The sequence below is a fragment of the Lepidothrix coronata genome, unplaced genomic scaffold (genome assembly GCF_001604755.1).
Source record: "Lepidothrix coronata isolate B3197 unplaced genomic scaffold, Lepidothrix_coronata-1.0 Scaffold7, whole genome shotgun sequence".
Classification (NCBI taxonomy): Eukaryota; Metazoa; Chordata; class Aves; order Passeriformes; family Pipridae; genus Lepidothrix; species Lepidothrix coronata.
In genome coordinates, this window is record NW_016690187.1 from 9,987,214 (window position 1) to 9,998,783 (window position 11,570).

Genomic DNA, 11,570 nt, shown 5'->3' on the forward strand with positions numbered 1-11,570 from the left:
TATGTGTGAAGAGAGGTTTTCTTGAGGGGGGGAGTCTAGATTTAGTGCACCATCTCCAAAAGAAATTCAAGGAGTGCAATGTATACCTCTGTGTGAATGTACACGTGCACATGTATTTAACATACACAGCTGACAGCTGAAGTAAGATACTTTGAAAAAGAATGACACTGATTGCCAGTGATTTGTACAGGAGCATGGAGATTTGTGTTGCAACCCTGCGTGCTTCCAGTTCATTTTTATTTGGAGATCCTTTGTGTCACTCTCCTCTGCATCCTCTTCTGCTCCCCAAGGCAGTGCTCTCCTCCACCTGGCATGTTATTTGTCAGATAGATAGTCCACCTTTTACTTAAAAAGAAATCACAAACTAACAAAAAGCAACCCTTGCATACATTCTTTAAAAAATACACGGTGAAAAAGTGAGTTTTCTTGTGTTGCATGTTCTGTATTAAAGTCAATGCTTGTCTTATCTGTACTTGTGATGTTGAAGGACCCAACTCATTTGTGCGACTCCCCTGAGCACAGCACTCCTCTTCATGTGAATCAAATCACTGCTGTGCACAAAAGTGTGCTGAGCTCCAAGTACAACAGTATGATAAGTCAAGACTCGGTTAGAAGTACATGTTGCTCATAAGGGAGTATTTAACTGGGTATCTAGATAGTTACAGCTCTTTTTGAGAAATCTGCCTGTTGAGAAGTTTGTCAACACTGTAAATACTCAATGTTCAAAGTGTTGATGTAATTAAAGAGCTTTTCAATTGGTTTTCTACTGATAATATAAGCACAGAGGTTTCCTTATATTTTATTTTGCTCAATAACCCAATAATCAAACCATATTTTAATATTGTTGGAATACATAATTCTGTATTAATTATATAGAATTTGTAACATCATATATATAATTAGTGTTGCTGCTAAATTATTAAAATGTGTTAAGAGTCTTCTCTTTTCCTTTCTGTATCAGAAGAGGGCTGTTGCTGATTTTGACAGAAAGGTAGGCAGTTGTGCACCTAGGAGAGGAAAATGTTAATTGCTGGAAGATTGAATTTCGAGTAGAAAATAGAAATGTTTACAAATTGGCCTATTTGTGTTTCTATGGTGGCTGTTAGGCAAATAGGAAAAGTTATTTTGGCTGCTCTGCAGGATGTTCTAATTTTTAACATTAAAAATGAAAAATGGAATTTCACATATACATGTAAACAAATAATGCATATTTAAGAGGCAGATAGCTGGTAATTGTCTAGAAAGAGTGAATTTCTAGCCTAGTGTTGCAATTTAAAGTTATTTGAATTTTTTTGTGTGGACCATTGTATTATATAGTCAGAACATGCTGCTTAACATTTTATCTACCAAAATTATTTTTTTAAATTATGTAGGGAAATGCTAAACATTTGAAATTGGTTTTCTGCTTAATGCAATACAAACAAAAAAAAATTAGGTTGTTTCACAGAACTTGCCAGATGCAAATTTTATAAATTGTATTTAGATTGGAACTTTGTCTAGCAAGACAGCCCTCTCATCTTGCATGTGTGGGTGTGTGTGACCTGGGAAGGAAAAGGTGAGATGAGAAGTAAAGAGAGGCTGAAGAATGCCTTTGGACATGAGTGGTGTCACATAACTGAGTTAACACCATGCAGCACGTCCAAGGAACAGAGAAAATGGGAATCATTTTGGCTGGTCTGGGAGTTCTCATGATCTTCCTGATGGTTGCAATAAATGTCCACAAAAACATAGGCTTTGGTTTTATTTCTGAGAATTGAAGTGAGGGAATAAAATTAAGATCAACAATATAGACTGATAATTTGAGTGAAAATGTTAAAGACAGTTACTGCTACAGTGGAGATGATTAATAAAAGCGAGGGTTGATCTCTCACTGTTTGGGTCAATGTGCCTCAGTAAAGCTGTAACGGTGCCACTAATGAGTGGAGTAATAAATGGGGCTTGCAGTAACAGGTGGGCAGTGGGCTCAGGAACAGCTCAGTGAGGTACCAGACACGTGCCCAGTGGAGATGTTGATGCTTCCTGAGCCCATCCCATGGATAGTACTGAAGGGCTTGGTCCCAGCAAGAGCTGATGAGGTTTGCAATGCTCTTTTGTCTCTAGTCTAAATAATTCGGGTTACTAACTTCTAAACCATGCTTCAGGGCTAATCTCCAGTTTACTGTGCCTGCTGCTGGAGAGAGGAAGATTGTTCTAAGGCAGAAAGGATTGGTGTTCATTAGTTCTGAATCAATTAGCAGAGCACCGTGCATGGTGTCTTGGAGTATCAACTATTGATTTTACTTCAGCACACCCCTGCATGCACAGGCATCCCCCCAGCACTACAAGAATGGTTTATTTCCTGGGCAACTTGGAAGTGGTAAAAAGTTTTAATTGCAGATGGTGTGCATTTGGTTATTTCACTGAAATTTGATGGATTAGAGAAACAGATCAGAATTAAGATGAGCTTTTATATTGTGGAAGAAATGCTTTTTAAAGTTTGCTGTATTCAAGTGGTTATATGCCATAAATTTTAAGGAAGTTGGTTTAATTTTTTAATGAAAAAGGGTGGCTTAGGGAGAAAGGGGGAGAAGCTTAGTAAAATCTAGCTGTTTTGTGATGAACCACATACTTCTTCAGAAGTGAATGGTAGTACCTACAGCAAACCAGGGAGAAATCTAAACCTGTCATTTTAAATAGGTTTACATGTCTCTGAAACTGAACTGTCAGACTGAATCCCTCTCAAACCTGAAACACAGTTCTTTGAAAGTCTTTGGTTAAAGTGCAGAATCAGAAGCAGCTTTTCAATACTATTCCCAGGAAGTTTGCAAGGTAGTCCTTCAGTGCTGCTAACAGAGTATTTCCTCCAAGTAAAATCTGTCATGCTCAGCTGAAAGATATGGCTTCTCTTTCTATCTATTTTGAAATGTTATTCTTCCTATTTAAATTTCATATTTTGTTTCCACTTAGGACAATTAAAGACTGCTAAACAAAACTCCAAACACCTTTTTTAATAATTTAAAATTACACCATTACATGCAAATTTACCTTTTAAACAGTATCACTTCTAAATGCAAATGGCATGTCTACACATTTGTGATGGATTATAATTGAATAAACATAAGGTCTTCTTTATGTGTGTTTGATGCTCTAGTAGCACAAGTCTAATGATTATTTTAGTTTAGTATTTCCTGTAATATCTAATAGACAGTTAAACAGAGCCACAACTTCTAGAAAATGATGTCAAGAAGATAGAAACTGAATTAATCCACCTCTGTGAACTATAAACATGTAAATGTAAAAATTTATTTTGTACAAACGCATGATTTCTGACCTGGGGCTTTTAACTTCCACACAGGTGCTTTATGAAATATCTCTCATATATTTTTACATGAGAATATCAGCCAAAGCAGTGAGAAGTGCAGGCCCTCAGCACATTGCAAAAGTCGGTACATGCTCTTGTAATGCAATTTACTTTCTTTTTCTTTGGGTTTGCAGGCAGGAGCTTCCCAGGTCATCTTCACTAATCCTCTGGAAATTGTAAAGATTCGGTTGCAGGTAGCAGGAGAAATTACTACAGGACCCAGAGTCAGTGCCCTCTCTGTTATAAAAGATCTGGGCTTTCTTGGTCTTTATAAGGTACGTGCTTCTGCTTGGAGTGGCTCCATCGTTTTATGCTAAACTTTTGTATTGTTGAAATAAAAATTGTTAAAAACAAAGACATCTTTTGAATTTAAAACCAATCTCTTCCTGCAGGGCAGCCCCACAGTGGAAAACTGAAGAAACTCACTTCTAAATTAATGGCAGTGGGATACAAAAAAATACTCCCCCATTCTATCCTTTGGGCTTTTATGCCAAGCTACAGGGAGTCCTGTATTGCAGACCTGCTGGCTCCTGGCACTGATCATTTCCTTTGGTGGGGTTTTTTGAGAAGTTTCTCTAGCTTTCCCTGTGCGTTTTTCTTACATTTATTTTGAATCTCTGTTATCTCTATTGTTATCTTTCCAGCAGGATATTCTCTTTGTCTTAATAATTTGATGGCAGTGAAACAGTAGTGGAGTTTAGTAGGATTCAGATTTTTAAGAAGTTAAGTGGTGGGATTTGTCAATAAATTCCACTGAAAAAAGCCCATACTGTATGGTACTTCAGCAGAATGCCAGTCAACAGATTCCTTCCCTGCAGGTGTACTTACTGCCATCATTACAGATCAGATGTAATGGAGCAGAAGCTATTAGTTTTCTTAAACAAGGAAGAGCTTTTCTTCCTGTATGTTCTGCCAGTGCAAGGGGTAATACGTAAATTCAGCAGTTATATTAGCTGTGCACTTACAAAACATTGCTTCATGTGATTTGTCCATAGACCTGCAATAATACTATGAAAATGTGCACGTTTACTTTCAGAGTTGAAGGGTTTTGTTTTGAATTCAGTAGATGAGAGTCACGACCATTGCATTTCCTTACTAAACTGTGCCCATTTCACAGCTTTTTTTCCTCTTTTTGTTACCTTTCCAGTGCAGCTTCTTTGGTCAACCAGATGATGACCAGTGTGAGGTCTTACAGTCCTTGCTAGTATTTTAATAGTGCTTTTGTGTTTGGTGGAAAGAATGGCCTGCAGGGACTTGTCTTGCTGCTTCCCTGGCTGTGGGTTGTTATCAGCAAGATGTAAGGGACTGATCTTTGTCATTTCATTGCCTTTGGACACATAATGTGTAAAAAGTATTTATCCTAGGTACTGATGTCAGGATTGATGTCATGTATGGCTTACAATCTTCTTGATTCCAGACTCTTACTTTAGATGTACTTTATTCTTATTTTCAAATTCCCTGTATCTTCTGTTTCCTGAGACATTTTATTTTCTGTGTTATTTATGTGGCAGATAAAAAGAGTTTGTACTTTCTGGGTTCAGGCTGCTTGCTGGATATGAATTTTAGCCCTATCTACAGAATTTATTTGCATTATGTTTCTTTTCTCTGTGTCAGGGTGCCAAAGCATGTTTCCTCAGAGACATTCCCTTTTCTGCAATCTACTTTCCGGTTTATGCTCATAGTAAACTGATGTTTGCTGATGAAAGTGGCCATGTGGGAGGGCTTAATCTCCTTGCAGCTGGAGCCATTGCAGGTAATGTTGCAGAATGTTTTCCAAAAGTAATTTTTTCATTCTTTAGTGAGTAACATTTAATATTCATTCAGTAGCCCCATATAAAGGAAGGGCACTGTACCATTGTATGTGATTTAATCTAAATTTGATCACTGTTATCCTTAGTGGGAGGCGATGTAATTTTGATGAGAGCTAATTACATTTGCATAATGTGGATAAACAGCGTAATGCAGCTCAGCAACTTGTAGTCAAATTTGATCTGTCTGTCTCAATGGGGTTTTACTTGTTACTGAGCTCTCAGAGTTGAAGGCTAATTTGAATCTTTGATGAACATAAAATGAGAGATCATAAGAGCTCGGAAGAAAATTGCTTACCTAGTTTTGGATTCTAGAATAACTAAAAGAAACTTTGTTCAAATCTATTTGCTAAAAATATGGCATTAGTTTGTAAAGAAGCTGAAGTTAAAGTATCATACTCTCAAATTTAAAATATTTTAAGGCTTCTCAAACAAGCTTAGTATACAGACAATATGCAGCTGTAATAAAAAGTTTTTACTGAATGGCAAGGGATATAAAAATAGAAGCTGCAGGAACTGCAGTGGTGGATATTTAAACATGCAGCCAGAGATCACCAGGTTCTGCACTGCCAAGAATGAGCTCACTGGATGGAAACCAGGTATCTGCACACAGCCTCTCCACTGTGAACGACTCAGTGTTGGAATCTGCAGTTTAGAAACACCCTTGGGCTGAGCAAGACCCTTTGTTACTTGTTACAATCCTAAGGAATCACTATATACACATCAGTCACAAGCGCCTGTGTGTGAAGAGCATTTCCCACACTGGACTTGATACAGAGCTTGGCTGCACCTCCTCTGTGCCAGTTGGTGTGTTCCTCGTGCCAGAGGGAAAGGAGACCAGCTAGGAAATGAGTGTTCATAGCCCCGCTCATCCTTCAGTAGTGCACAGCTGCCAGAAGTGGAAAATTATTTAGCTTCCTGTACTCGTACAATACTCATATATATCTTTTAGTATTTCACTAACTTGTGTCTCATACAAGACTTTTTATTTTTAGACTGCAACCTTTACAGCTTCTCTCCATTTGATTGGTGTTCCTATGTTGCTCATACTAAGTGATGAACCCTATTAAAAATGTGTGTAAATCTTGCAGGCCTAGCTTTAGAGTATGTACAGGAATCTGCCTTTCTGAATTGCAGATTTCAAATTCCCAATTGCTTGCTCTATTCCTGTTACGCGTGTGCAGCCGGAAGAATACAGTCTGAATGGATCTGCCTGCAAAGGGAAATCTGCTTATGGTTGCTATTAGTGTGTGCTTGTAGGGTTAACCACAGTGCTTCTGTTTTCCTTTAAAACCTCCTGATTTGGTCAGTGACACTTTAGAGTTTATCATCACCAATGCAAGTCAGTGTCTTGTTAAAATTTTTAATTCAATATTAACAAACTGTAAAAGTTCAACAGAAGTCTAAATTAATTTCAGAATTCTAAGTCAGAAGATGGTTCATCTTTTTTAAGGGGATTAAATTTTTACAGTATTCACAAGTATTCAGAAATCTCTCAGATAACACAGTTATATACTGTGGAGTACATTTATGAAAACCTTCTCCTTTCCTTTGGCTAGAAAGCCAAGAGTGGTGCCTTGGAAGTGGAGATTTGTTCTTCCATCACTGTTGGCTAATATCATGCTGTTGGTACTAAACAGACTTGTAAAACACCTTCATTGTCCTCAGTCTTTTTATGGCTTGCCTACTGAAGTAAACAGCATCTATTCTCCTACAGAACAATCCAAACAGCAGTACAGACATGTTTCTGTAGAATAGGTGTTTTTTAAGTAGTAGTTTTCTCATTAGCACCCTTAACAAACGGATGCATAGCATTCAATTCCCAAATCAATCATCTGTGTAACTTGCAAAATATGTTGTAGAGTATTAATAAATACAGTAAGGCTGCATAACTAATTTTTATATATTACATATATAGCCTCTTTTATCTTGTTTTAAACTACTGTTAATGCCAGACCACTAGAAGATGCTGAGAGATTCGTTGTTGATAGTTTATTCTCTTTACTATCAGTTATAGCCTTTAAAAGAAACACAAAACTATACCAAGCACAACAGAGTAAGAACCTGCATTTTTTGTAAAAATCTGAAAGTTTGCAGTTGTATTTTTCAGTTAGAAGTGTTTCATCTTTTACAAGATCTTTTGTGCAAATTAAATGTGGTTTTCTTCTAAAAGGTGTGCCTGCTGCTTCTTTGGTAACCCCTGCTGATGTCATCAAGACAAGACTGCAAGTGGCAGCTCGCGCTGGTCAGACAACATACAGTGGAGTTATCGACTGCTTTAGGAAGATTCTGAGGGAAGAAGGCCCTTCGGCTCTGTGGAAGGGAGCTGGAGGTGAGAAACGGGCTCTCAATATTAAGGCTGACCCCAAACCTACAAATTAGCACTTGCTTTGTTAAGGACTCAAATTAGAGCAGTATTTACAAGGTCTGATTGTGGAAAACATAACACCTTGTTAAAAATGTTTAGCTTCTCTCCTGAGAAATTCTTTCATTTGTTTAACACTGTGATTTGTAATATTTAACAGCTCGCGTGTTCAGATCTTCACCCCAGTTTGGTGTTACTTTGGTCACTTATGAACTTCTGCAGAGATGGTTTTATGTTGATTTTGGAGGCCTGTAAGTCAAGTATTTGCTATTTAGCTTGCACAAAACAACTACCAAATTTAAAAAAACAAAACTATTTTTTCATGCATGGGACCCATTAAAACTCATTGACTTTGAGCACCTGTACTTAAAATTGCAGCATTTAAAAAATCCCCCCCCCCTTTTATATAATTGAGGGAAACTTGCATGCTCCTTCTAAACAGATGAGGAAATAAAGAGCCATTTCATATTTATTTCAATACACTAATTTGTATTTCCATTGTAGCAAGATAGTTTTGTCCATTTTCCTCATGGCACTGGAAGTTAAAAGAATTTACAAAACTATCAGTAAAACTGTAACTTCAATTTTGGGGTTGATTTAAAATTAAGTAGTGGTCTGACTTCCACTTCACCATTAGAGTTAATTAAGGTCAGCTTTAACAGTCTTCCATACTCAGACAAAAGACTGAGGTATTTCAGCCTGAGTAACTTTATTTACAGTTATTTCTTAGTCTAGATATCATAACAAAAAGGCTTTTTTTCTTTGTCTTTGTTCAAACAGCAAACCTGCTGGATCAGAAGCTGCCCCAAAAACTCGAATTTCAGATCTTCCTCCTGTAAACCCTGCACATATAGGTGGATATAGACTTGCTACAGCTACATTTGCTGGTATAGAAAATAAATTTGGTTTATATCTTCCAAAGTTTCGAGCTCCTGGCATCACCTCAGTTCAAGCAAAAAGTAGCAGCTGAATCCTGAAAAGATGTTTCAACCTAACGAAGTGATGCGGTGGAAAGAGTTCACAAGAGTACTACTGTATTTTTCCCAGTCAGCTGCATGTGTTCTAGCTGAACTGAGCTTGCAAATCTAATTGCTCCTTTCTAATATTCATACATACCTGCATTTATTTATTTACACACAAGGAACTGATTGAAGCTGTGGTTCTATGCCTTGTTTTAACTGGTGGCATGAAGCTGTAGCCTAGACTTTGCCTTGCACAGCTTGCATTTAATGTTACTGTACATATTGTACATCTTTGTACAGAGACATCAGGGCATCTATACACGTACATTTATATAATGGGTATTGCAGTTCAAAATAGTTTGAAATGTACAGATGTTTTGAAGGCGTTTTGTTAACAATCGTGACAATAAAATGTTTAAAAACACATCAGTTCACTTCTTTGAGTTTAGAGAAAGTTGTCCAGTAGGACAACTTCCACAGATTAAAGATCAGATGCGCCCACTTACTGAATGGACAGGACAGGACACAGCCTTTGCAGGAATGCACTTCAGTGCTAGTTACAGCAAAGGAATTAAAATGCCATGTGCTGGATTGTAAGTGTAAGAGGATAAAGTAACTAGATGAGCACAGGCAATATTTTATTTTGCAGCACTACTTTGTGACAAGGAATTATCTGGAAATACATGGTCATAGTAAATGTGTAATAGATCTTACCTCTATGGTAACACAATGAGAGATTTGCCAGTTATTAGCAGACTCAAGAATTTTTACAGGGCTTATTACTCAGAGTGCTTTTTTTCCAGAATAGAAACCTTGTTATAAAAAAATTGAAGGCATTCTCTTTATTTTAGATTGTTGTGCCATTGAAAGATTACGTTATTCTGTGGGGGTAAAAAAAAGAAAGTTACTTAATGTATTATTTTTATATGCAAAACTGATTGGAGTGGAAGCTGAGTGGAAGTGAAAGGGGAGGAAAAAGCAAAAGCTTGAACTGTTTCTGGCTTAGTGTCTGCTGAAAGTTTCCCTGGTATAATATTTAAATGCAAAAATGTCAGAGGAAATAGGGGAGTCTAGATTTCCACAGTCCTAGAGGAAAAGTAGTTATACTGCCCTTGCAGCCAGAGAAGAGATGGGTGGGTTTCCAGCCTTGCTCACTGAAGCACAGCAGCCTCCTATCTTGAGGTTTACGTGTTTCTTCTCGGGTTTAGCACCCCGGAGTGCAGCGTATCCCAGCGGTATGAACCGATTCAAGGTTCTGTTATTTACTTATTCAGGTGATAGCAGACCAATCAGAGATTTAGTCAGTTTATGAAGAAATGGCTTCCTAAAAACTGAACACTACACAGACAAGCCCTCCTTCAGCTCTAGCCTCCAAGCAAGATACAAAATATTCTGGTGCCTAATAATATTAAGTGAGCCAGAGGTTACAATAGACCTTGGGAGTTTGATCACTATTCTGCATCATGCATATATATAACCCAATGAGAAGGCTTCCTGTCTTTATTATTCTGTTTAAGGAATTTCTTGTTCTGTACAGTTCTCTGGACAGAGACAGGCATCCCAGGAACCCTCTCTTGTATCTGTATATTTTGTCCTGTGCTTTTCTAAACAGATACAAAAGTGGTGGGTACCCACTGGCATTTAATCTTAGTCACAGCTTGTTGACTGACTTGATCAAGGCCTTAGGAGACTTTACAATGCACAACAACATTTGTATTTCTTACAGCTCTAAAACTGGACAGTTTGGCTCCCAGAATGGTTATTTACAGTACCTACAATCACTGCTGGTCTCCATGTTGCAGGTACAGGTTTGACAACATTTTTAATCTGGACTCAGCTATTCTGGGAAGGAGGAAAACAAGCAGGAATGAATATAGAGTAGTACTAAATTTAATAAATGAAAATTACTAAAAGGTTGAAACTACACAAAACTAGCGCCATATGACCTGCGTGTGTGCAACAGTCACTGGAAGAAAGTCTCATCTACTGGATTTCTGAAAAGAAAAAGTCTGACAAAAATGTATTCTCAGGACAAAAACCCACAGGAACAACCGACCAAAATCCCAAGCACCCCCTCCCCCCAAAACCATCATGAAAACAGACACTCTGCTCACTAAGAATTCTTGTGCCCAAAGGGTACAAACCATCACATGATGTGCCTGTTCTTTATGTAGTTCACACGCTTCTCAACTGAACAGAGCTGCTGTTGTAAGGTTGAGGAAAACATGCAGGGTAAATATCTGCAAACCAAGCAGCCTGACTGCATGGGAAAGCGGGGGGGACACAGACATTTTTAACACACCAACGGAAGCCTGAACACATTTCACTTTCAGACCCACTGGGAAAAAAACCCCTCCTGAAGACAGAACTGCTGTTCCTGCTGCCTATGTCTCTATAAACTACTCATAATAGAACTGAGAGGAGGAGAAACAGAAAAAAATCCAAACAAAACAGAAAAGTTAAAATACAAACAATGAAGAAACAAGGAGAATACTTCTGGAGATAAAGCTGATCAATAAATATAAGCCTATTTCCTATTTTTAAGCATATAAAACCAGCTCCTCTGAGAAAACAATAAACTTGTAGCAGATTTAAGAACAGAAGAAACAAATGTAGAATCCTAAGTTAAAGGCATCAATACTGGTTTAGAATCTAATTATTACAACTCAGAATATTCATTAAAAACCCCAAAAACACCAAAACCAACCCAAAAGCAAACTATAGGCCCCCACCCCTTTAAACTTTATAATGTGCTAAGAAAAAAATTAACCTTTAACAGAAATTGCAACTATTCTGTTTAAAGCCATTACAAAGTTTGTTTTCAACAAAAATGTTAAAAATCAATGAAAAAAATCTTCCTTTAACTTAATACAGAAAATTAGTAGCAAGCCTGTGCAAATCATCATCCCATAGAAATTAAGTAAAAATCTAGTTCCTTATCCTTTGGAAAAGAAAAATTTGACAATAGCCTTTTTCCTATTGGCCAATGGCTTTGGGAAGAAGTGGAGGTTGAAGGTAGAAAAGAATTCTGTGATGTGTATAGTAAAACAAAAGGAGCAGCTCCCAGAAACTTTAAACTACTGCAGGGACACAGA

At 37.5% G+C, this 11,570-nt stretch overlaps 1 protein-coding gene across 3 annotated transcripts in view; it reads left to right on the top strand.

Moving 5' to 3' along the window:
• SLC25A12 (solute carrier family 25 member 12) overlaps window positions 1-8,899 on the top strand; it is a 48,781-nt gene extending 39,882 nt beyond the window's left edge. For all 3 annotated transcript variants that reach the window (XM_017835898.1, XM_017835907.1, XM_017835916.1), the window contains 5 exons: window positions 3,475-3,615; window positions 4,955-5,093; window positions 7,322-7,480; window positions 7,674-7,764; window positions 8,294-8,899. In XM_017835898.1, coding sequence (XP_017691387.1) covers window positions 3,475-3,615; window positions 4,955-5,093; window positions 7,322-7,480; window positions 7,674-7,764; window positions 8,294-8,483 — 720 coding nt within the window. In that variant the 3' untranslated portion in view covers window positions 8,484-8,899. The remainder of the gene's footprint in view (window positions 1-3,474; window positions 3,616-4,954; window positions 5,094-7,321; window positions 7,481-7,673; window positions 7,765-8,293) is intronic.
• Window positions 8,900-11,570: the final 2,671 nt, after the last annotated feature.